This window comes from Nicotiana tabacum, chromosome 17 (genome assembly GCF_000715075.1).
Source record: "Nicotiana tabacum cultivar K326 chromosome 17, ASM71507v2, whole genome shotgun sequence".
NCBI classification, from domain to species: Eukaryota; Viridiplantae; Streptophyta; class Magnoliopsida; order Solanales; family Solanaceae; genus Nicotiana; species Nicotiana tabacum.
Window position 1 is genome coordinate 102,321,126 of NC_134096.1, and position 24,993 is coordinate 102,346,118.

General features: G+C 37.0%; 3 protein-coding genes across 9 annotated transcripts; 2 read left to right on the top strand and 1 right to left on the bottom strand.

Moving 5' to 3' along the window:
- The first annotated feature begins 11,883 nt into the window (after positions 1 to 11,883).
- Positions 11,884 to 14,195, top strand: LOC107788177 (lysM domain receptor-like kinase 4). Its single transcript, XM_016609844.2, has one exon. It carries the CDS (start codon positions 12,122 to 12,124, stop codon positions 14,051 to 14,053), a length of 1,932 nt encoding a protein of 643 aa, XP_016465330.2. The 5' UTR covers positions 11,884 to 12,121; the 3' UTR covers positions 14,054 to 14,195.
- Positions 14,196 to 15,927: 1,732 nt separating this feature from the next.
- LOC107788176 (protein LYK5-like) lies at positions 15,928 to 18,002 on the top strand. Its single transcript, XM_016609843.2, has one exon. The coding sequence runs from the start codon at positions 16,037 to 16,039 to the stop codon at positions 17,885 to 17,887; it is 1,851 nt and encodes a 616-aa protein (XP_016465329.1). The 5' UTR covers positions 15,928 to 16,036; the 3' UTR covers positions 17,888 to 18,002.
- An 802-nt stretch (positions 18,003 to 18,804) lies between these two features.
- LOC107788178 (protein DA1-related 1) lies at positions 18,805 to 24,603 on the bottom strand. 7 transcript variants are annotated; one of them, XM_016609849.2, is made up of 12 exons: positions 24,237 to 24,603; positions 22,870 to 23,161; positions 22,580 to 22,670; positions 21,954 to 22,092; positions 21,277 to 21,397; positions 21,088 to 21,171; positions 20,364 to 20,483; positions 19,957 to 20,169; positions 19,803 to 19,865; positions 19,601 to 19,716; positions 19,447 to 19,505; positions 18,805 to 19,356 (listed from the first exon to the last, which is right to left on the bottom strand). In XM_016609849.2, exons 2-12 carry the CDS (start codon positions 23,059 to 23,061, stop codon positions 19,016 to 19,018), a joined length of 1,539 nt encoding a protein of 512 aa, XP_016465335.1. In that variant the 5' UTR covers positions 23,062 to 23,161; positions 24,237 to 24,603; the 3' UTR covers positions 18,805 to 19,015. The 7 variants fall into 7 exon arrangements, with proteins under 7 accessions (XP_016465335.1, XP_016465333.1, XP_016465331.1 ...); XM_016609847.2 differs by lacking the exon at positions 24,237 to 24,603 and adding an exon at positions 24,079 to 24,216; XM_016609845.2 differs by lacking the exon at positions 24,237 to 24,603 and adding an exon at positions 23,689 to 24,059.
- Between the last annotated feature and the right edge of the window lie 390 nt (positions 24,604 to 24,993).

Consider the following 24,993-nt stretch of genomic DNA (forward strand, 5'->3'; position numbering starts at 1 on the left):
CTGCTTCTGCATTTTCCTCCCTAGGTATTTGTATGGCTTTCCATGTCTGAAATTGTCTAAGCAATTCTAGTACCTTTTCCATGTATTGCTGCATTCACGTCTCTCTTGCAATGTAATTCCCTTGCATTTGATTGGCCACCAGCTGCGAGTCACTTTTGATCACAATTTGTTCGATACCAAGTTCTCGTGCCAGTTCCAAGCCTGCAATCACAACTTCATACTCTGCCTCATTGTTAGTGATTGGTTAATATTTTATTGCTTGTCTTATGACTTCGCCTTAGGGTGGAACTAAAACTGATCCTTTAACATTTGAGGAACAGTCAGTAAATAGGATCCAAGTCCCCAGATTAGCTCCGATAAACACCTGTGTTTCTTCTCTGCCTCAGGAACTAAATTCGTGCTAAAATCCGCTACAAAATATGCTAATACCTGTGATTTTATTGCAATTCTAGGCTGATATATGATATCATACTCACTAAGTTCTATTGCTTATTTAGATAATCTACCCGATAATTCCTGTTTATGCAGTATGTTTCTTAGGGGGAAAGCAGTTATAATAGAAATAGGATGACATTGAAAGTAAGGTCGTAACTTGATAGATGTCATAATTAACGCTAAAGCAAGCTTTTCTAGGTATGGATACTGTGTCTCAGCATCTAGTAAAGACTTACTAACATAATAAATTGGGGATTGTTTACCTTTATCTTCTCGTATCAACACCGCACTTACCGCTGCTTCTGACACAGCGAGGTAAATGAGCAATCTTTCACCATCTTTTGGTTTGTCTAACAAAGGCGGATTTGATAGATACGACTTTAGGTCCTTGAGAACTTGTTGGCGCTCGTGAGTCCATTCAAACTGATTTTGTTTTTTAATTTAAATTTTTTTCTGATGACTTTGATATAAATCTTCCGAGAGCTGCTATCCTACCTGTTAATCTATGCACTTCTTTCTGAAGGTTAAAGGGTAAACGAATCAAAGAAAATGAGTTTCGTCGAAGTTTGATATTTTAGGATAAAATACGGTCCAAGCTATAATACCCGGTATTTATGGACTAGTTCCATAAAAGATATCACATTATCATAATAGTAAGGTGTGTTAAAAGTGAGTTGTATTTTAAATAATTTGAGATGATTCTTAATTATATGAATAATTTATTAATTATTAGTTAATGAAAGAATTAACTAGTTAATTATTAATTAGTAGTTGATTAACTAAAGTCTTTGGATAAAGACCAAGCCAAAAGCATGGCAGCTCCCATTCCAATTGTTGTGACTCCTATATTAGGAATGAAAGGTGTCATACTTGAAGAACTTAAGTGACACTAAGCTAGACATGTGGGGTCCACCTAATAATTAAGGATAACTTTCCAAATTCAACATTATCTTCAAATCTCTTAAGACAAGAACACAGTAAGGTTCTTTTTATGAGAGCTCAACCAAGCTTTCCATTTTCATGTAACATTATTCCTAACCTCTTAAGAAGAGTTTCAACAAGCTTTCCATTACACAACATTGATTCTAAATCTCTTAAGAAAGGGTTTCGACAAAGATAATTTTGCAATAGCAACGTTATTGCTTTGAGCATTTCAAATGGATTGTTCCCTATTTCGATATCGCCGTTACGTATTTCATCGCAATTAACGTGTGTTAGAGGAATTGTCAAGAGAATCAACTCAGGTATGTTAAGACTATCCCTTATTTCTTTTGGCATGATCCATACGACACAAATGAAATGAGTAAATTTACAATTTCCATACATGACTCTATTCATAGAAATATTAGAGATGCTTATGTTCTTGATTCTCAATGTGTCATATTATTTTATCATCTGTTCATGGGTCTCCAAAATACGTAAGTTGGTAATATTTATTTCATGATATTAACCAGAGGCATAATGGTCTTATGACGTACTGAGAAAATCTTATTAACATATTTCTTATGCATTTCATGCATTTATACATGTACATTGACCAATAACCAGATGGCGTTATATACGCGTATATATGTATAATATATGTATATAGGATATGGAAAAAGGTTACGGCGTTATATACGCATCACCACCTAATCAGCTAGTATACGTTGAAGATTTGCCCACAGTGGCCGAAATGATATGATGGGATGCCCTCAGAGGCTTGATGATGTTATGAACACATATACTTATTCATGGTATGACATTTATACTCATATGCATGACATTATAAAAATGAAATGATTCACATAGCTATACAAACGTACATGTCGAGTCTTTTACTCCATGTTTCTCTCATGTCTATTATTTACTGATTTTCATTCCTTTTATACTCGGTACATTATTTGTACTGACGTTCCTTTTGCCTGGGGACACTGCATTTCATGCCCGCAGGTCCCGATAGGCAGGTCGAGAGCCCTCTAAGTAAGCTATCAGCTCAGCGGAAGATGTTGGTGCGCTCCATTTGCTCTGGAGTTGCTTGTTTGGTTAGTATGATTTAGACGTGTATTGTTTGGTATGGCGGGACTCTATTCCAACCTTTATGAAAATTATATATTCTTAGAGGCTTGTAGACAGATGTCATGTACGTAAAAGATTGTATGGCCTTGTCGGTCTATGTTCAGTGTACGAGTGGTTATTTTGGTCTTATAGGCCTGTATGTCTTATGTATAGGTTGGTATTACATGTTGTATTCTACTTATCTCGCGGCAGCTTTCCGGCTCAGTTATATATGATCGTATGACATGAAAAGATACGTTATGTTGGTACTCGGGTGAGTAAGGTACCGGGTGCCCATCGCGGCCCATATGTTTGGGTCGTGACAAAAGTGGTATCAGAGTAGTTCTGTCCTAGGGAGTCTACAAGCCGTGTCGAGTATAGTCTTGTTTATGGGTGTGTTGTGCACCACACTTATAAGCAGAAGGCTATAGGGAATTTAGGACTATCACTCTTTCGTCTTACTCTAGATCGTGTGGTAGAGCTCAGTTGTAAGAACTCAATTTCCTAAACTTTATCTTATTGATAATATGACGATGCCTACATCCAAAAAAACGGTTGATAAGAGATATAACTGTGGAAGAGTTGAGTCAGAGGAACTCGATTTTGCATGATTCTTATGATAAGTAAATGTGAGGTCTTCAGTAGATCATGCGTGTACTAAAATGTGTAAGGTTCTTGATAAGGAGCTTTAAGGCAAGAATATTTATCCACTCTTACGGTAAAAAGGAATAAGCGAATCGAAAGGTAGATACAAGTTTCAGAAAGTAAACGAAGCAAGATGAAAAAGGGTATGAGCTACCCAACTAATGAAGATTATCGCAGAGGAATGAATATAAGCCTTTTGAGTTACCTTCAACAATAATAGAGGTATGTACAATTGGCCACACCCATCTCGTTTATGTCCTATGGGGGCTAACAGAAGTAGTATAAGAGAAGGCAGGATATCAAGATCTAGCTGGGGTTAAGGTAACCCAAAATGGTGGATGGATTGTTAGCGTTAGCTGACATTTCCAAAGGATATTGCAAATGTGCTAATAGATCTCCTTGTGAGATGCCCAGATGGTGCACTTTAAAATAGTACAACTGGATATGAGTACTACAAAGATAGGCATTATAAGCCTGGAATGGATGAATATTATCGTAGTGTGACTCCCATCCCTAGTAGAGAAAGAATGTTAGGCAACCCCAAGAGCTAGTAGATGGAGAAAAGGGAGCTAAAAGCAAAAGAATGTTTTGTTCGAGTTTTCATAATAAAGTGATAGACATAAATATTAGCGAAAAATAAGAAGAGAATTAATGAAGCATTATGATTAAGATGTGATACCTGGATGACAATGGTAGATGACAGTATTACATAGTCTATAGTAAGGGAAGGAAAAAAGACGAGAAGTGATAGGCCTTGAGACAATAAAAGAATATAGGCCATAAGTTATATCCTCACTTCGAGAAATAAGTTCGTGACTCCAACGCAACTACTGGAAGGAAAAGTTAGACCCAAAAATAATAGAAATCAGTACGGGCTGGTGAACAAGACAAACTAAACATGAATTATTTGGGGCCTCGAGTAGGTCCTGTTATGTTTTGTGACTTGTTGGTATGTTCGGATGGAATTCTGAGAGGCTCGTGTAAGTTTCAGGGTGGTTTCACACCATTTTCCTCATTATTTGCATTGCTGGTTTCTCTGATTTCTGGTGTTGGGTTGTTGAGCATCGCAATTGCAAAGTGTGTCTTGGGCTACCAGTGATTTATACATCGCGTTCGCGACATGTGGAGTCGTGTTCGCGACATGTGGAGTCGTGTTCGTGCTGGAGAGCTTGGTATTTGTTCGTAAAATGCAAAAAAATGAGGAACGGTCATGGCGGGACGGTGACTATGGTTCCTTAGGTCGTATTTGATAGCCCGAAAAAGTTTTAGGCGATCGGGGTCCGGGGGGCCGGACCTACGCGGAAGGCGTGGGCTATAGCACACGTAAATATGGGAATCAGTCGGAATTATCGTGTTTTGGCCGTAAAATTCAAAAAAAGAGGAACGGTCATGGAGGGGAGGCGACTATGGTTCCATAGGTTGTATTTGATGGCCAGGAAAAATTTTAGGCGATCCGGGTCCTGGGGGCCCGGGCCCACTCGCAAGGCATGGGCTATAGCACACGAAAATCTGGAAATCGGGCGGAATTCTAGTTTTTTGGCTGTAAAACACAAAAAAAGAGGAACGATCATGGCGGGGTGATGATTGTGGTTCCTTAGGTCGTATTTGATGGCCCAAAAAAATTTAGGCAATCCGGGTCCGGGGGGCCCGGGCCCACTTGCAATGCGTGGGCTATAGCACACGAAAATATGGGAATCAGGTGGAATTCTAGTTTTTTGGCCGTAAAACACAAAACAACGAGGAACGATCATGGCGGGGCGGTGACTATGGTTCCTTAGGTCGTATTTGATGGCCCAGAAAAATTTTAAGCGATCGGGGTTCGGGGGCCTAGACCCACCCGAAGGCGTGGGCTATAGCACACGAAAATATTGGAATCGTCCCGCCATGACCGTTCCTCATTCTTTTGCGTTTTACAGCCAAAAAACTAGAATACTGCCCGATTCCCATATTTTCGTGTGCTATAACTTACGCCTACCGAGTGGGCCGGGCCCTCCGGTCCGGATCACCTAAAAGTTTTTTGGGCCATAGAATACGACATAAGGAACTATAGTCGCCGCCCCGCCATGACCGTTCCTCGTTTGTTTTGCATTTTACGGCCAAAAAAGAAGAATTCTGCCCGATTCCTATATTTTCGTGTGCTATAGCCCACGCCTTCCGACTTGGCTGGGGCCCCCGGACCCTGATCGCCTAAATTTTTTTCGGGCCATAAAAAACGACCAAAGGAACTATAGTCACCACCCCGCCATGACCTTTCCTCGTTTTGTTGCGGGCTACAGCAAAAAAACTAGAATTCCGCTTGATTCCCATATTTTCGTGTGCCGCCTTCCGAGTGGGTCATGCCCTTCGGGACCCAGATCGCATTAAATTTTTGCGGGCCATCAAATACAGCCTAAGGAACCATAATCACTGCCCCGCCATGATCGTTCCTCGTTTTATTGCGTTTTACGGCCAAGAAACTATAATTTTGCCCGATTCCCATAATTTCATGTGCTATAGCCCACGCTTTCCGAGTGGTCCCGGGCCGCCCGGTCACGGATAGCCATAATTTTTATGGGCCATCAAATACGACCTAAGGAACCTTAGTCACCGCCCCGCCATGAGCGTTCCTCATTTTTTTGCGTTTTACGGCTAAAAAACTAGAATTCCGCCCAATTCCCAAATTTTCATGTGCAATAGCCCACGCCTTTCAAGTGAGCCCGGGGCCCCCAGAATCGGATCGCCTAAAATTTTTTTCAGGCCATAGAATACGACCTTAGGAACTATACTCACCGCCCCGCAAGGACCGTTCCTCGTATTTTTGTATTTTTCGGCAAAAAAACTAGAATTTCGCTTGATTCCCATATTTTCGTGTGCTATATAGCCCACGCCTTCCAAGTGGGTCAGGGCCCCACACACCCCGATAGTCTAAAAAATTTTCGGGCCATCAAATATGACCTAAGGTACCGTAGTCACCGCCCCTCCATGACCGTTCCTCTTTTTTTGCATAGCAGTCGAATGCTACCTAGTTCTTGAAAAACCTCTTTCTTGAAAGTTTCAAGATCTGAACCAACCTACATATTCAAATAGAAAGAGTTAATGAAATAATTTGCATAACATAAATTAAAGAAACCATCTAGGATTATGTATATATGTTACCTTGTCAACATCTTTTCTTAATTTTTTTATTTGTTTCATAATATCTTTCTTGTCATCTATTCCAATTGCATGCTTATGTCCCGATGGAGATGGAGCATCTATCGGATGCTCGGACTTTGTTTCAACTTCTTCAAGGATATATTCAACTTTATCTGACAAATTCATTCTTGAAAGTTCTTCTGGTACTTCAATTATGTTGGTTAACTGAGTGAAAAAAAAGAAAAGAAATGTGAGTGACTTAGACATAATAAGTATAAAATGTGTAGATAATTTGTATTAGATTGTCTGCACAAAAGTGAAAACCATTTACCTTGATCCATGATGGTTTGATCATTCTATCTTCAATTGCAGATAATCATATCTTGTCCTTACTAGCCGACCAACTAAGTATGCGAGGGATCTAATTAGCAATCCTTGTAGCTATATCAGTGTTGATGGTAGAGCAACACTCATACAACCATATTTGCATAGCTAGTACAAAGCCTCGAATGACATAAAAATGAATAGAAGGGTTGAGCTTGTGTCATATAATGCAAAAGAATAAGAAAAAACTTAATTTACACCCCATTATTATTTTTTTTTAAAAATAAAAACATAAAAGAATCCCCCTCCCCCACCCGTCTCTCAGCTTCTCCTAAGGAACTTCTTAAACAACTTTTTCCAAAAGTTGTCGAAAAAGGTTTGAATAGGTCAATTTAGTATAAGGCTGGCAAGTGGGTCGGTCCAGAGATGGGACCGGCCCGGGACCAGGGGCCAAACGGTCCCAACGGATATTTTTTAAATAAAAAAATAGCCGTTGGACTGTCAAAAATAGCTGTTGGGCTGTCAAAAATATCCATTTAACCCCCCTCTCCCCCCAACTTTGTTTTAATCCCAAACTTTTTATAATTACACTTTTTTCCTATTTTCAACTATAAATACCCCATCATTATTTTATTTTTTCTTACAAAATCATCAATCTATCACAATCTCTCTCTAATTTACTTCTATAATTGCTACTATTGCTTACTTTATTGTTACAATTTGTGAAACAATTGTGAAGTTGGTGAATTGAAGTCTTCAACGATAATCAATTTCCAACAAGTTGTTCGTCAATTCGGTAAACTCGTTCCAACTCTTAAGTTTTAATATTATAATTTTATTTATTTTATTTACTTTGCTTGATTAATTAAGATGGCTTATTCCTTAAAAAATATATTTAGTAAATATAAGAAAAAATCGAAAGGTGGTGAATCTAGTGGCCAATCTGTTCCTCCTCCACTTCCCCCGGCTTCCCGACCCAAACCTGTTACCCGTCCTACACCTCCTATTCTTGATAGCGATAATAGTTTATTACAATTTATCGAGAGTCAATTTTGCCATAATATTGCACCCGGTGAATAATTAAACCATGAATATATGAATGCTCTTTATGGTAATCCAACTATTGATAAAAATAATGATGAAGAAATAAATTTTGGTGAAACGCAATCGGATGACGATACACCCACTAGTCCTGCTCCTGAAGTTAATCCAACTAATAATAATCCAGATGATCCCCCGTCTGACCCTCCTGTTAGTGCCCCTACTTTTTCTAGACAACCTTCTAAACGGGCAGAAACATCTCTTGTTCGGTAATTTTTTACTCAACTAAGAGAAAAAAATAGGGCTAAGTGTAAAACTTGTGGCAAAGAGTTAGTTTTTCAATATGTTGGAAGTCGGGGGGGGGGGGGGGGGGCGGGAAGTTTGACTAGACACATATTGCTATACCCTCAAGATAAAGCTAGATATTTTCGTATGAAAGCTTTGACTGAGGGGACAAGTGCACCTACTCAGGCTGACCTTAGTACCGGGTCAAATCAATTTCAACCGGGAGTTAACACTGTTACCGGTGGTATTTTATATTATGATCCAAAAAAAGATCGGGAAGAATTGGCAAAAATGGTTACTGTTATGTGCTTACCCTATAGTTTTCCTTCTAACCCCCACTTTGTGCATTATATTAGAAAAGTTTATAATCCTACTTATAAAGGTTTTCCTCGCACAACCGTAAAGAGTGATATTTATAAATATAAACATGAATATGAACAATATTTGCGCTATTTATTTACTCATATAAATTGTCGTCTTGCTATTACAACTGATATTGGTAGAAGTGGTAATGACTGTGATTACCTTACTGTTACCAGTCATTGGATTGATGAGGATTGGATAATGCAAAAGCGCATTATTGCTTATAGAATAATTAATTCACGTCACACAGGGCAGTTTATTTCTAGCACGATTACGGATATTTGTAGATATTTTTGCATTAGTGATAAAATAATGTCAGTTTCAATGGATAATGCTACTAGTAACACAAATGTTATAGCCTTGCTTACCACTACACTAAGTCCTGCATTTAGTAACATTTTTCATGTTAGATGTATTTATCATATTTACTATTTAATTGTGGGTGATGGTATGCGAATTTTAAATGTTGAAATTGAAAAGGTTAAAATGGCTCTTAATTGGCTTTTTTATTCAAACCGTAGAAGTAGACTTAGAGAATATTTTAAAAGATGCGATGAATTTGGCCTAAGAGAAAGAAAGGTTCCTAAACCTTGTCCAACTAGATGGAATTATATGTATGAAAGTTTAGTTATTGCATATGAATATAGAAACCCCATAAACTCAATGTTTAATGCTCATGTAAGTAATGATGATGAGCACCTTACAAATGCGGATTGGGCTAATGTTAAAATACTTGTAGATTTTTTAGAAAAATTCCATATTGCTACAAATAAATTTTCTGGGCAATATTATCCTACTATTTCTTACTGTTTAGTTTATATTGCAAAACTTGCAAATTTGTTTGATCACTTTTCAGAGGGTGGGAAAATTTATCAACTTGCTATTGATTCCATGAGAAAAAAGTTTTAAAAATATTTTTTCCCTATTCCCCCTATTTATGGTATTGCTGCATTGTTAAATCCTACTATGAAATTAGGAGGTCCTCAATTTTGGTATGAAACTGTTTATAATGGTTTAGCACTTGAAGATGAGGAGTTGTCTAAAATTTCGGACCCAATAGCCTTAAGTAAATAAATGTTCAAACTATTTATAATACTTATCAAGTTGCATTAGATCATGCTAGACCAAATGTTCCAACTCCTTCTTCTTCTAGTTCTCAATCATCTAAAAGAACTGCGGGAATAAGAGCACTTAGTGCTTGGGCAGGGTTAAGGGGTTCTCAAGGTTCTAGTACTAGTGATTTTTCACAACTAAATGAGCTTGAAGTTTATTTGTCACAGGGAATTGAGGAAATGAATCCCGACGGCTCCTTTAATATTTTGGAATGGTGGAAGGACAAAGAAAAACACTTTCCAATTCTTTCAAGGATGGCCCGAGATATTTTAACTATTCAAGCTTCAACAGTGGCATCAGAGAGCGCTTTCAATCAAGCAAGACTTCAACTCGGTGATTATAGAGCGTCTATGAGGGAGAGCTTGGAAAAATCAGTACTTTTCAGAGATTGGATCCGTTCGGAAAGAAAAAATTTTGGACTTGCTGAATCACAACCAGAGGTAAACGAAGCTTACGAAGAAATGCTAGTTGAACTTGCGGAGGATGATGCTTCGCCTGGAAGCGGTGATGACCAAGCTTCATTTCCGCCACCACCAACGAAAATTCCTCCGGACCTTGAAGGATTTATGAAATTTGTAAGAGAAACCATGTAAATTAATATGTAACTTGTATTTTGGCACATCTTGATTAGTTTCTTTTTCTTCTCAATGGTGGTATTAGCACCTTGTTGTGCTCATTCCATAGGGGGAGGAAGACTAAGAAAGATATTGCCATGATTTTTAATGCTATAATAAAAATATAACGCATTGATTTGAATATCTCTTTACAATATTTTTGTCTTTTTATATATCTTAAGCTATACATATAGTATAATATAGTATAGTATAGTATATATATATATATATAGTATATCTTAAGATGTATATATAGTATATAAATCGAATATAGCTTATATATAGTAAGATGTATATATATTATAGTATAGTATAGTATAGTATATAAGCTTATATATATATGTATATCGAGTATATCGTGTGTGTGTGTGTGTGTGTGTGTGTGTGTGTGTGTGTGTGTGTGTGTGTGTATATATATATATATATATATATATATATATATATATATATATATATATATATATCTTAAGATGTATATATATACTATAATATACTATATATATACTATAATATATATATACATAGTTTATAAGTCATATTCGATAGTATACATCTTAAGATATACTATATATACATCTTACTATATATATATATATATATAGCTTATATATATATATATATATATATATAAAAGCTATATAAGTATATACTATACTATATATTCGATATATTCAATATATATACATATCTTAAGATGTATATATAGTAAATCGAATATAGCTTATATATCTTAAGATGTATATATAGTAAATCGAATTATATTATATATATAAGCTTATATATATATCGAATATAGCTTATATATCTTAAGATGTATATATATCTATATATATATATATCTAGTATACTATGTATATATAGTATATCTTAAGATGTATATATAGTATATTTTAAGATGTATACTATCGAATATGGCTTATATATATATATATATATATATATATATATATATATATATATATATTTTAAGATGTATATATAGTATATAAATCGAATATAGCTTATATATCTTTATTACCATTTTTTTCTCTAACTTCTATTAAAAAAAAATTAAAAATAGAAAGTATTTGTTGGGCCCGTTTAGGCCCACTTAGGCCCGGGACCGGCCCACTTAACTCGGGACCGTTAGTTCGTGGCCCCGGTCCCGAGCCGGTTCCAGCAATAAGCTCGCGAAGTCCGGGACCGTTTAGGACCGGACCGCATAGAACCGGCCCACTTAGGACCGGGCCCGCGAAACCCACTTAAGACCGGACCCGACCCACTTGCCACCCTTAACTTAGTATAAGACTATAAGTAGCTCGATATTTCCAGGTAAGTGTTGCTTTTACGTAATTTAGGTCTTTGGGTCCTCCAATATATATGATGCTCCAGTCAATTTTGTTCAGCTGCTTGAAAGGTCTCCACACGCTTTCTCGCCTACAAAATTTCCTTATGCAAAACAGTTAGGGCGGACCAATTACCTAGAACGCCTACATAACTTTTGTACGTGAGAAATTAGCAACAGAAATTGTTCTTACCAACTACGTATTTCTTTTAATTGTTGCCTAACTATTCCATTTTTCATCTTTTTAATTATTTTTTTATTCTTTTTACATCCACTAAGTGAATTTTCATTTTGTTTTGCAATCCTACTTGAATATCCATCTTTTTGGGTAACCAACTGAGATCACGAATAAAACTTTTAGTCCTTCTTTACATTGAATAAAGTACAGTGGGTGTGTAATCATTGGCCGGTTTTTGGGAATGTCCAAATGCAATGTCCAGTTGCTTGTAGTTAGATTAAATTCTACTGGATAAAACAGAACAACTGCAATAACGATGGGTCTGGCAGTAGACACAATATTTTAATGTCAATGCGTCAACCTACCAAATTATTTAGTGATCAAATAATATATCGTGGTTGATCAATTATTTCTGTTTGACTTTTATTACAACAAACCTTCTCTTCTTTCACTTATTCCTACACGCAATCACGTTGAAACTTTCTTCTTCCAATTAAAACTCCAACCTCCAATACTTTGAAACTCAACATTATTATGCCATTATTACACCGCGTTGATGTCTAGTCACTGTCTCAAAATTTTAAGATTCTGGTATGCTTATACAAACAACAATCTCTTGAACCCCTCTTTGTTTCTTCTGAGCTGAAAATGAATTATTCTCATCTCATCAGTGTATTTACCATTATTCTTGCTTCTTCCTCTGTTTCAATTCTTGCACAACAGCCTTACATTGGAAAGGGGACAAATGCCTGCGACAGCCAAGATAACTCCAACTCTGCTTTTGGGTACTTCTGCAATGGCGTTAACCGCAGCTGCCAATCTTATTTGACCTTCAGATCTCAACCCCCTTTCACTTCAGTGGCCACCATCTCTTCTCTACTTGGTTCTGATCCTTTGGAACTCTCTCAGCTCAATTCAGTTGCTCAAAATGCTACATTTGACACAAACCAAATGGTTCTTGTTCCTGTCACATGTTCTTGTTCAGGTCAGTATTACCAAACAAACACATCTTATGTCATAAAAAAGGATGATACTTTCTTAACAATTGCAAATAATACTCTCCAAGGCTTGTCTACTTGTCATGCTATCAACGCTGAGAACAAAGAACAAGCTAGTAATCTGGTTCTTGGTTCAAGACTTAATGTTCCTCTTCGATGTGCTTGTCCAACAAAGAATCAAACAGATGATGGTACAAAATATCTGCTTAGTTACTTGGTTACTTTTGGAGAATTTGTTTCCCTCATTAGTGATAAATTTGGGTCGGACACTAGGGCAACACTTGCTGCTAATGGACTATCAGAAAATGATACTATTTTTCCATTCACTACTCTATTAGTTCCTCTTTTGAACCCACCTTTGAGTTCCCAAGTTGTAGGAAATTCTCCACCGCCGCCTCTTCCGTCTTCACCAACACCACCTGCTGTTCCCGTGTCAAATGATAGCTCAAAGAAGACTTGGATATATGTTGTGGTTGGTGTTGTTGGAGGAGTTGTCGCTTTGTTTCTTTTGGGGGTGGTTATTTTCTTCTTGTTCTTTAGGAAAAGGCAAAAGAAAGCTGATCCACGGTTTGTTTCTGAAAGCTTTGAAGCAGTTGAGAAACCATTGAATAAGAAAGTTGAAGATGAGTCTGAGGAGTTTTTGGAAAGTTTATCCAGTATAGCTCAATCTGTTAAGATTTACAAATTTGAAGAGATCAAAACAGCCACAGAAAACTTCAGCCCAACATGTTTGATTAAAGGATCTGTTTATCGGGGCACGATCAATGGTGATTTTGCTGCTATAAAGAAAATGAGTGGTGATGTATCCAAGGAAATTAATTTATTGAGCAAAATCAATCATTTTAATCTTATTAGCCTTTCAGGAATTTGTTTTCAAGATGGCCACTGGTATCTTGTTTATGAATATGCTTCCAATGGACCATTAAGTGATTGGATATGCCACCAGAATGGTGATCAGAAGTCTCTTAATTGGACACAAAGAGTACAGATTTCTCTTGATGTGGCCACAGGGCTTAACTATTTGCATAGCTACACATCCCCTCCTCATGTTCACAAGGATCTAAACGGTAGTAATATTTTTCTGGATGGCGATTTAAGAGCCAAACCTAACTTTGGTCTAGCAAGGTCAGCGGATGGAGAAGAAGGTGAGTTTGCCTTGACAAGGCACATAGTTGGGACCCAAGGTTACATGGCACCTGAGTATTTGGAGAATGGTCTAGTCTCCCCGAAGCTGGATGTTTATGCATTTGGAGTTCTGTTGCTAGAGATTCTCACTGGAAATGAAGTTTCTGTTCTATATGAAGGCTCGAATACTAACTTGGCTGAGGTGTTGATCCCTGTGCTTCATGATGAAAATGCGAAGGAGAATTTGAGCAACTTCATTGATCCTTCTCTGCAAGGGAAGTACCCTGCGGAACTAGCCATTGCCATAGTCAGATTGATCGATAACTGCATAAAGAAAGATCCTTCTCATCGCCCTGGTATGGATGAGATTGTCCAATCTCTTTCAAGAATTATGACAGCCACACACTCTTGGGAAATGTCATATAGCATTTCAGTATCACCTCAAAGATTGTCCTAGATCAGTGAATGTAAGGTTTTTTGTTTGGGTTTTCCTCCTCCCATGTCTAGCATGATTTGCTATGTGCATAATGTTATTACCTTATTATGAAAAGCTATTGCACCAATTACCCTTCATAAATATTAGTTTAAACTTCAATCAAGCCACCTTGTGTTCTCTTGTTATGTTGTTTCTTGCTTTGTGTAATGTATGCAGTCCTCCTCATGTTCCAGATATATTCAACAACAACAACAACAACAACAACCCAGTATAATCCCACTAGTGGGGTTTGGGGAGGGTAGTGTGTACGTAGACCTTACCCCTACCTGGGGTAGAGAGGCTGTTTCCGATAGACCATCGGCTCCCCTCCCTCCAAGAACTCCCCACCTTGCTCTTGGGATGACTCGAATTCACAACCTCTTGGTTGGAAGTGGAGGGTGCTTACCACTAGAGCAACCCACTCTTGTCCGGAAAACAAAATACAGGAAACAGGACTAAACTTGCTGGCATTACCTTGTAGTGGCAATATATGATTGACCATGTCGTTTGTTTTTGCATCTCATATTGTTGGTAGCTATACAACTTTGTGAACGCAATAGAGCAACCTTTTATCAAGCCATTGTGTGATGTGTAACCTGGGTATAAGCTGTGTTGAATCTGTAGGTTCAGCTACACATAAAACATACATCAAGTATAAGGAAAGATTGAAGGAATATACCTGTTTGTATGTTCCCACTGATGCCACAACATTCGACTAATCTAGCCGTCCGAAAACCAATAATTAATTAGATCATGTTTGACTTGTAGAATTCGCAGATCAAGAACCATAAAGTATATGAAGGTTTTTGCATTGATGATGGCATAGGTACGGGGTCAGCCTCTGGAAAAAAAGGAAACATTGACTATTAGCTTTCAAATCCAATGATTAAATGCATATCTAGGAGCAATATGTGAAGGCAAGGCCGGCCGGCTAGTTGTTTAAATTAAATTAATTCAATTTAACTTTTTAAAAAGAGCCAGCAGCCTAGTGGTTATTATTATTATTATTATTATTATTATTATTATTGGAAAAAGAATACCCTTAGGGATTTAACTAACACGATTAATGCATATCCGAGCCTCTTGTAACCCAATGGGTTTGTTATTGGTATATTTAAGTTGTGATCATTTTCAACTGAAATAGGCTTAAATGGAGCGATGTAGATAGTTGAGAAGTCATACAGGTGATCCTAATTGGGCTGAGAGGCGTAATTTTGTGACTGAGACGAGCTTAAATAGAGCGATGGACTGTGAAGAGTCAAATAGCCAACCCCAATTTGCTTGGGATTGAGTCGTAGTTGGTATTGTTTTTATTAAGTTGTGACTATTTTGGACCGAGACGAGTTTAAATGAATATGAACAACGATGTGTCAAATAGCCGATCCTAATTTGCTTGTGACGAAGCGTAGTAGTTGTTTTTGTTTATATTAAGTTGTGATAAGTTACCGTCTTCTATCTTAGTAGGCTTTAGTAAAACATTACCATTTGGCATATAACGATTTCAATTTTCAGGATAAATTGTCTATTCCTGGATTTGTTGCAGATGATGCCTTTAATAAGCAGCTGCATCTTAGTTTCTTGCAAGACTGTACAAAGCACCAGACCCGCTCATCAAAGCTAGGTCAACAGCTGATGATGCAATACAAATTTTTCTTAGACAATATTGCAAATAGACCATGAATTACCATTTTGAAACTTCCCTTATATGCTAGAAATTGTTTAATACTACTTGTCAAATGTGGAAGGCTGCAATGGTTGTTAGATGAAAAGGTCGTTTAACTAGAAAATTACTCCAGATCATTAGTGGTCTACATCAATGTGGTAGCATCAATTTGTCAATGACATATGATGTTTGACTTTACACAGAAGACCATTTTATGTTTTCACTTGACTTACAGAGCCCATAAGGGCATGCACCTCAACTTCCTGTGTTGCCACTGAATCACTCTGAACCAATAGAATACCATGGAAAATTTTCTGCTTATTCTTTTCTTAAGTTTCACAATTCTATCTTCAAAGGTCTATGCCCAGCAAAATTATTCAGGCAATTCCGTCATGAGTTGTAAAGGAACCAATGAAACAGGAACTTATTCTTCTTTCCTCTATTCTTGCAATGGTGAAAAGCTCTCCTGTCGTGCATTTCTGATTTTTAGATCACTCCCTCCTTATAATTCAGTATCTTCCATTTCAAATCTCCTAACTTCGGACCCTGATGAGATTGTCCACATCAACAACATCTCAAGGTCTGAAATCTTGGATCAGAACAAAGAACTTATAGTTCCAGTAAATTGTTCGTGTTCAGGTCAGTACTATCAGGCTGTCACCTCTTATGTCATACCAAGCAAATACGACACCTATTTTACAATCGCAAACAACACGTATCAAGGGTTGTCTACCTGCAATGCCCTTGTACATGAAAATGTCTACAATGCAATGGATTTGATTCCTGGTTTAAATTTGCATGTACCACTCAGATGTGCCTGTCCTACAAAGGATCAGACTAGAAATGGTGTGAAATATCTGTTGACTCATTTGGTTACTTGGGGCGAAAACATCTCTACCATTAGCGCTCAGTTCAGTATCAGTAGTCAAAGTACAGCATATGCAAATGGTTTTTCTGAAAATTCAGTTCTTTATCCTTTCACAACTATATTGATTCCTCTGACAGAAAAGCCTTCAAGCTCCCAAACAAGGACTATTAATATAGCACAGACTCAAATCATTTACCCTTCTAAGAACAAAATATCGTACAAAAGTATTTTTATTGGGGTAGGAGCTGGTGTTTCCCTTGCAGTCCTTTGTTTTATCTTGTTCATTGTCTTAAAGCATAAAAAGGAAAAGAAAAGTGGTGAAGTAGTGCTTGGGAAAGGAAGAGAAGGGAAACAGAAATGGAATTTAACAGAACATATCCTGGAAAGAATAGTTGGTGTGGATCAAATGATAAAAGTCTTTGAATTTGAAGAACTGGTGGCTGCAACAGAAAACTTCAGCCCTCGAAAAAGACTAAGTAATTATGTTTATAAAGGGTTCATTCGAGGAAAATTGTCAGCTATTAAGGAGATGAGAACAGACATATCGAAGGAGGTTAAGTTCTATTCAAAGATAAACCATTTCAATTTAATTAGCCTCACTGGTGTCTGTAAGCATAATCAATTATCCTATCTTGTTTTTGAGTTCATGGAAAATGGATCTTTAAAAGAATGGCTTTGCAAGGATGATAATCCAGAGGCTGAGAGCTGGAACTTCAGAATTCGTATTGCCTTAGATATCGCTGATGGTCTAGATTACATTCATAACTTCACAGATCCAGCTTATGTGCACAATAACATTAGTAGTAACAGTATCTTACTTAACAGAGATCTAAGGGCCAAGATTGCAAATTTCAGCCTGGCAAGATCAGCTGACAATGAAAAGTCAAGTTCATCTATAAAATGCGTCAAGGGAAGAAATGGCTACTTGGCACCTGAGTACCTTGAAGCTGGTCAGGTTACTCCAAAAATAGACATCTATGCATTTGGAATTGTTCTATTGGAGATAATTACAGGAAAAGGGGCTGTTTTCGAGCAGGATGGAAAAGAAGTATTGTTATCGGAGACAGTGCTTGGAATTATGGATGAAGAATCTAACATTCAAGAATTTGCAGATTCCAGGCTACAAGTTAAGCACCCTCTTGGTTACATAATTGAACAGACTGATCTTGTGCTTCGATTGGTGAAACTATGTGCAGCATGCTTGAAGACAGAACCTGAAGGAAGACCAACTGCTGCAGAAATAATATCTACCTTAATGAAAATCCAGTCAGATGTACAAAACTAGACAACTTGGGAACAGAATGAATAAGTGCTGTTATATTCAGACAGGTCTCAGTAGTGAACTTTTGTTTCTTAAATGTAACGTTATGACTTAGCTGTGGCCTCTGTAATGTTCATTTAATTCCTCTTCCCTTTTCTCTCATTTTTTTTGTTTGGAATGATTGAAGTCACTTCTTTGATAGATGCGACTCTACAGGTTTTACAATGGCAACAGTTAAAAAGAAATGCAGGGAATAACCAGACGCGAGGACTCCAATTTACAATATATTGTGGAGATAACTCATCGTTCCCATTGCTTTATTCTCCAAAGCGTATCAATACAATAGTAGAATACGTTCAGTGTACATTTTTTTTATGTCAACGGGATATTACTGGACTGATAATCTGAACAGACTCCTCTGATTCACCTGGATTCAAAGAACTTTCATATATTTTCAAAGATGATTGACTGAGAAGACTGAGAGGGAAGACGATATCTGTCATTTTTGGCCTCTGCTGACTTCTCTCATGTGCACGCTGATGCCAAGGCAACTAGATTTAGATTACCATTAAAAGGGTAAAAACTTAACTGTGTATGTTCATGCATGTACTGCTAAGCATTTGCAATATCCAAGGCTACGTGTAACCTTTGACTCAATCCAAAAGTAATTGAAATCAGTTAAATGAATACTCTCAGTCTAGTTAGATTATGTATACATTGACCCCCTCAACCTACTGTAACTCTCCTCCTTTGTTCTAATTTAGTACTATGTGAAACTCACATAGTCAGTATCTACCAACAATATTCTCTGGATAAGATGAAAAATTAGAGAATACAATTATATAATATCACGAGCAGCCAAAGAAGATGCGAGTTTTGCTGCTTATATGGAGTCAATAGGTATTAAACAACCAATCTCCTCCTTCTGCAAGGTAAGACAATTCAGCATTACTATGTTTAGATTTCCTTTATATGAACAAGTATACAGCTTAAAGTATCGGAGCTACATTATATGTGCATCTTATAGATGCATTTACTCTTTACCTTTTCATTATTGTATTATTATTATGATGATTATCATCTCTGTATGGTATTTGGTCCTATAAAACTAGAATCGCGTTGAAGTGGAAGCACTGAGAGTGACTGAATAATTTAACAAGGGAATGTTCCTGTAAGCTTGATATGGTCAAGTGTTGTCTTGAGGCCATACTTGAGCACTGCCTTATTGCCTTCTCTGAATCCATCCCCATAAGTTGCTGAGGTATCTGATTCAATCTGGTGCTTGAAAAAATCACCCAATTTCTTCTCAAACTCGGAACGTTTCCCTTTCTTTGATGAAGTAGTAGATGGTGATGAAGAGGACGATGAGGATGCAGAGGAAGATGCAGAAGTTGTATTACTACCAGAACCAGCTATAATTTCAGAATCCAACCACATGTGAGCTAATACTTGGCAGATACCTTCTTCAACTTCTGGACTAAGACTCGGATAACCTAAGATCATTTAAATGGAAACACCTATCTTCAGAATATTAACAGAGAAATGACATCATATACAAGTTTTATTAGAAATAAAAGATCCACCTTTAAGCCGGAGCCATGCATGCATCATTTCATGAGCCAAAATTGAACCAGTCAATAACCTGGACATAAGTAAATTTGTCTCGAGATAAGGGTGAAATAACATTTTCTTTTTGACCATTGTATTAAACATGGGCAAAAGAGTGGCATTTGTTACCTTGGAAGACCATACAAGATTAAAATAGCTGTCACTTCACATCGTCGAATTAACCTGCAAGGCTCTGTAAACATATCTAAAATCCGATAACCACCAATCCGTGGCCGCCTTGATATCTGAAATGTTTGTGGGATAAAGACAGATTTCAATTTGAAAAAATTATGGCCATTAAGGAAAGTGCAGAAGAAGGGAAGATTCATACAGTGCTAATGGTCTGTTCTTCAGACAGGCAGAGTCCTCGAGTCTCAGGCATGTGATGATGACCCTATTAAGACAAACAAACAAAAGCTGGAAATTGAAGTAATAGCTTTCTCAACTCTGATTGTATAGTGTTTTAAGAAATGGATGTGTCTCACATTTTTTTCTCCTTCCATCGCTTCATTTAAGGCTTGTCTTTCCACTAGAAGCAAAGGAATTTGCTGCTCTACTTTCATATTTAAACCTTCGTAAAATTCTTGTATCTCAAGATAAAGGGGTTGACATTCATGAGTATCCATTATTGCAGAGTCCAAGCACTCTAGACACAGCTTCCTACCATCATCATTTATCAGATATCTGGCATCTACGGGCTACAAAATTTAGAAATCCTAACATTATTCAACGGGCACAAGAAAAGGAATGTCGCAAATTGTGACATTTATTCAGGTTTAATAATATCCCTACTCGTTCTGCTAATATTTTATGATAGATATGAACTTTACATCCTTAAAAACCATGTCAAAACCCAAATTGAAAATGTACCAGTAGTATTCTAGCAACTAACCTCCATTCTCTCACAACTGCAACAACGAGGTGTCCCATCAGTTTCATGTGACGGGCAATACTTCTGAAGCCAGAAAGGATGAGCCCTATATTCAATTAGACCAGCCGGATTTGTTGGAATCTAAACAAAATACAGGCAAAATATAGAAAATATAGTTAGTCATAGTTTACCAGACAAAGACGCTGTTTAATACAGTAAAGTTCACTGTGCAATACCACAATAATGAAATGTCAATCTCAGCCAAAAACAATGAATGGATTCCACAAAACCTCTGAAGGCATCTCCCTGAGGATTACTCGAGTCAAGCGGAAATTAAATTAAGGGCTCAATTTTGCTCTATCCATATATAAGAATAGTAGTTCTAGTTGCTTTGCCTTCTCTTTTGTTCTTTTCTTTTTCCTGATCTTTTCCCTCTAGTAGAATCAGTAGACTGCGTGAATGCAACGATGAAATGAAATTTGCATTTGTTTAGCTAAAGTGGAGCAGTTGCAACAGCCTAAAATATGGAGCAGAAACATTTCATATGCTCGCTAAGTATTTCGACGGAAAATAAAACATACAACAAGATCAAATAATAGAGAGAAAAAGCTTCTTGAGGAAGGCCGCTCTTATATCTGATCTAAAGTAGTAAATATGGAGATTGGAACTAGGAAGAATGTGGTGTTGGCTAGAAGATCCAAAAGAATAACGAAAAGCGCAAATTTGGATATGAATGAACACTTACGAAGTTCTTGCAAACATCACATTTTGGGTGATGCTGTTCTTTGTAGCATGATTTATGGTATGGACGGTTATCTGACATCGAAAACTGAAAAAGAAAAAAAAGGTTGTTTTAATATTCAACAATTCAAGGTAGTAGTAATTGAAAGAACCGTGGGATAAAACCTATTGAAGTATTTGAGTATATTTAGACCTCATAGTCAGAAATTGGTTGATTGCAGCCATGGCAACGGAAACATTCTGGATGCCAAACAGCTCCCATGCAGCTTAAATATCTTCCATGACCAATTTCAGCATTACAACCGGCACAGACCCTACACTCCGACAAATTGGTACATAAGGTAGTCTGTACACAAATTTGAAAGAAAATAATGTTTGAAACGACAAAGACACTCTGAGAAGTCTTATATTGCCAGGAAATATAGATGAGTCTATGGCACATGCAGATTTATCTGCAAAGATACAACTCAAAGGGCTTGCTGGATCTCTTTACTCTGTTGAAATGCAAGAGAAAATGAACGACGCTGTTCAGAGTACAAGAATTAACCATCTAATTTTCGGTATAGTTTGAGACATCACTACTTTGAGTTTGTGAAAATAAAATTACATACATATTTAGAGGCAATTCCAAGTAAATAAACAACAGTGTATAGCGTAGATATACATCTCAGACCACTGCTCTTCTTTAACATATGACTGCCTCTTCCACAGTGTTTAAAGCATCAGTCTCAGCCATGATGCCAGAGAAAGATTAGAAAAAGGATGAGTTTATAAGTTAACAAGAACATGATAAGAATTTATTTTTAACAATTCAATTAACAGAGGAAATAGTCAAAACAATTTTGCTCCAGAGAATAGAAGAGGTGTTACCTATATCCACGTGGATACGAGTATGCGACTGGTGGAAAGAAACTTCCAAAATCATATTGAGGTGGAGACGACTCCACATTCAAACTTTCCTGAAGAGCCTTGGCAAGCGCCTCGTCTTCCTCCAAGTTGGGTTCACTCTCTATTAAGTAGTGGTACAAGATTAAGGTATACATGATTAGCAATTAACCACCAATATACTAGAACTGGATAAGAAATTATAGATTTGCCTAGATACTATATAACCCCTAAAAATACAGTTCAAGAACAACAGTAAATAAGTTCTATTATGTCTGACCACTGACAAAAACATTAAATTTCAGATTGCTTGTGCATTTATAACCACACAGATTCTCCAAAGAAAGTTTAGGATAAAATTTACAGGGCCTCTCCAAAGAAAGTTTAGGATAAAATTTACAGGGCCACCTCAATAGGGTGAGCATTATTCAAATTCTTCCGATATACTATGCAGTTTGATAATGAAGTCAACAAGAAAATTTTGAATGGAAACAAGTAGAAAGCTTCTTTGTAGTTTACAATGTCATTATTCATCAGATGATGTAGACAATCAGAAGTTCAATTTTCGTACATGGATGACATCCATATTGAATCCTAGTCATGCTACTTACCGATTACTTTTTTCCCTTTCTGATCCTCTTCTGCTAGAGAAAGTGCAATGGCACGATCAATTTCTTCATTATCGAAATCTGACAATGCATCCTACACTCAGTCCGTATTATCATATTCAGTTAGCAAGGGAAAGACTTATTTAAGAGTTAGAACTTTCAGAGCATTTTCTCAGCAACATAGTTTGGGAAAATGCTCAGTTTCTCCTGCACCAAGCAGTTATAATAAACAGAACAACTTGAAAGAGATGAAGGTAAAAGGTTAAGCAAATTAGCAATCGAACACTAATTACCACTGAAGCAGTTGGTTCCTCCCAAATTGTACTGTCCTCATACCCTCCCTGATATTGCCCTCCTTCGTGCCCGGAATGATACTGCCCTCCCTCGTAGCCCCCATGATATTGCCCACCCTCATACCCTCCATGATATTGCCCTCCAGAGATCCTGTGAGTGGAACCTCCAAATATCTTTTCTAGCCAGCCCATAATACAAATGACGTAACTGGTGTACAACAACTATGCCTCAATCCCAAGCAAGTTGGTGTCAGCTATATGAATCTGGCACCAGTGTGTTGGCAATAAAAACCTGCAAAGCCAACGATATCGATTAAGTAACAATAGAATTGTTTGTGGACTGGATCATCCATATCTGCTATTAATCTCAAACTGATCCTATAAGCAACAAAACTGATACTCCGTATGAGCTTTGCAGAGATGGAACTGCACATACAAATAGCAAATCATCTACAAAGAATGACCACGAACACAAGCCGATAATCAGCTGATAAAAAAGGATGATCTTTTCAAAAATTGCAATAAAATGATCAGCATAATATGTTGCAATATATCAATCAATCAAACCTAGTGAAATCCCACTCTGAGGAGGGTAGTGTGTACAAGAAACTCATGTAATAAATAAGGTGACCCATGAAAACTTTAAGCCAGTGAAAACTCATCACTGAATAACGACCACCCACCAACCGTCAAAAAACAACCGACTATTGATTTGAGGTCTAATATGAACTACTATGATCCAAGTTAAAAGAAACAGAAAATTCATACAAAAAACTGTACAAGGAACAGAGAAGAGTCGTTATGTGTTTGTAGTCTCACTTCCGAATAGTTAAAAGAATCAGCACAATTTTGAAGGAATCTGATGAATAAGGAGCAGACAAAGCATCAAATTCAGTTTGAAGGTAGGTCATGCCCCTGAATTGGAGAGATACCCATATCCCCCACCACCATCATTCTACACAAGAATAAACACAAAACTTGGGAAAATTACAAGAAGAAAAAAAGTGAAAGATCGAATCACAGAAGTGGTCAGTGGGGAATTCTTCTTGGCAGGTTCAGAGGAACATTCTAGTGGAAGTGTGAAAAAAGATAAAAAGTAAGCCAGAAAAGGAAAAACCAAATAAAGGACTTGAATTCCACGCAAAAATGGACCCAGAAAAAAATAAAAAAGTTCAAAACTTTTCCAAAGTACAGTAATTAGATCGATACCTTCCTCAAAAATTGATTAAAGGGGGTACGAAAAAAAAATCCGATTTTTCAAAATTGAAAAGTTTTGTGCTTTTCTTGGAGGTGGGACCTTTGGTCCATTATAATTTGATACCATCAGTCCACAATATGTTAAAAACCCATAACCTACTCCTGTTAACCTTTCTTATTGAGAATGCGTCAGCAGAGAAAGAGAAGACGATTTTTGGGTCATCTTCCATACTGTTGATTCTTTTGGCTTTTTGCTCCAAGTGGGTACTGTGCAGTGGACTTGATTAAGTCTTGCATTTTCTTTTTCTTTTGCTTTGCTTTTTTGTTGTAAAATGAAATGAAGGAGAATTTTCTTGTTTAATCCAAAGTGAAGAAATTGAGTGGCAGTTTAAGGAAGTGTGGCAGGTGGAAAGTACAAATCAAAGCTCAGAAAATTGACAAGTGGCTAAATGAAGATCCAATCTCAAAGTGGCTGCTTTCTAACTTTGCTTAACGTTCTGACACCAAGTGCCTGTCTACTACTGTCTATTGTCCTATAAAATCGACTTTGCTTTTTCTAACTTACAACTCTGGAAAAGGCACTTCACCCGCTCTGTTCTGACTTCAAGACATCCGCCACTTGATTACTTCTCAATTACCCACGTAATATTAGAATTTTTTCTTCTTCTTTAAATTCTTATTATAAAAAATTACTTGCATTAATTTGGATTCCTACCAAACAAATCCACTAAAGAAACAAACACACTTCTCTATACATTTTTATGGCTCGAACTCACGGTATTCTAATTAAGTGTGCACATATGTTAATGTTGAGAGAAGGATGAGACAGTAAAGAAGAGCCAGAGAGAAGGTCAGTTGTGGAGAGCAACCGTCTCGGATATTTTCTCATTAAATCAAAAAAGAGATCAACTGTATAATTTATATTAT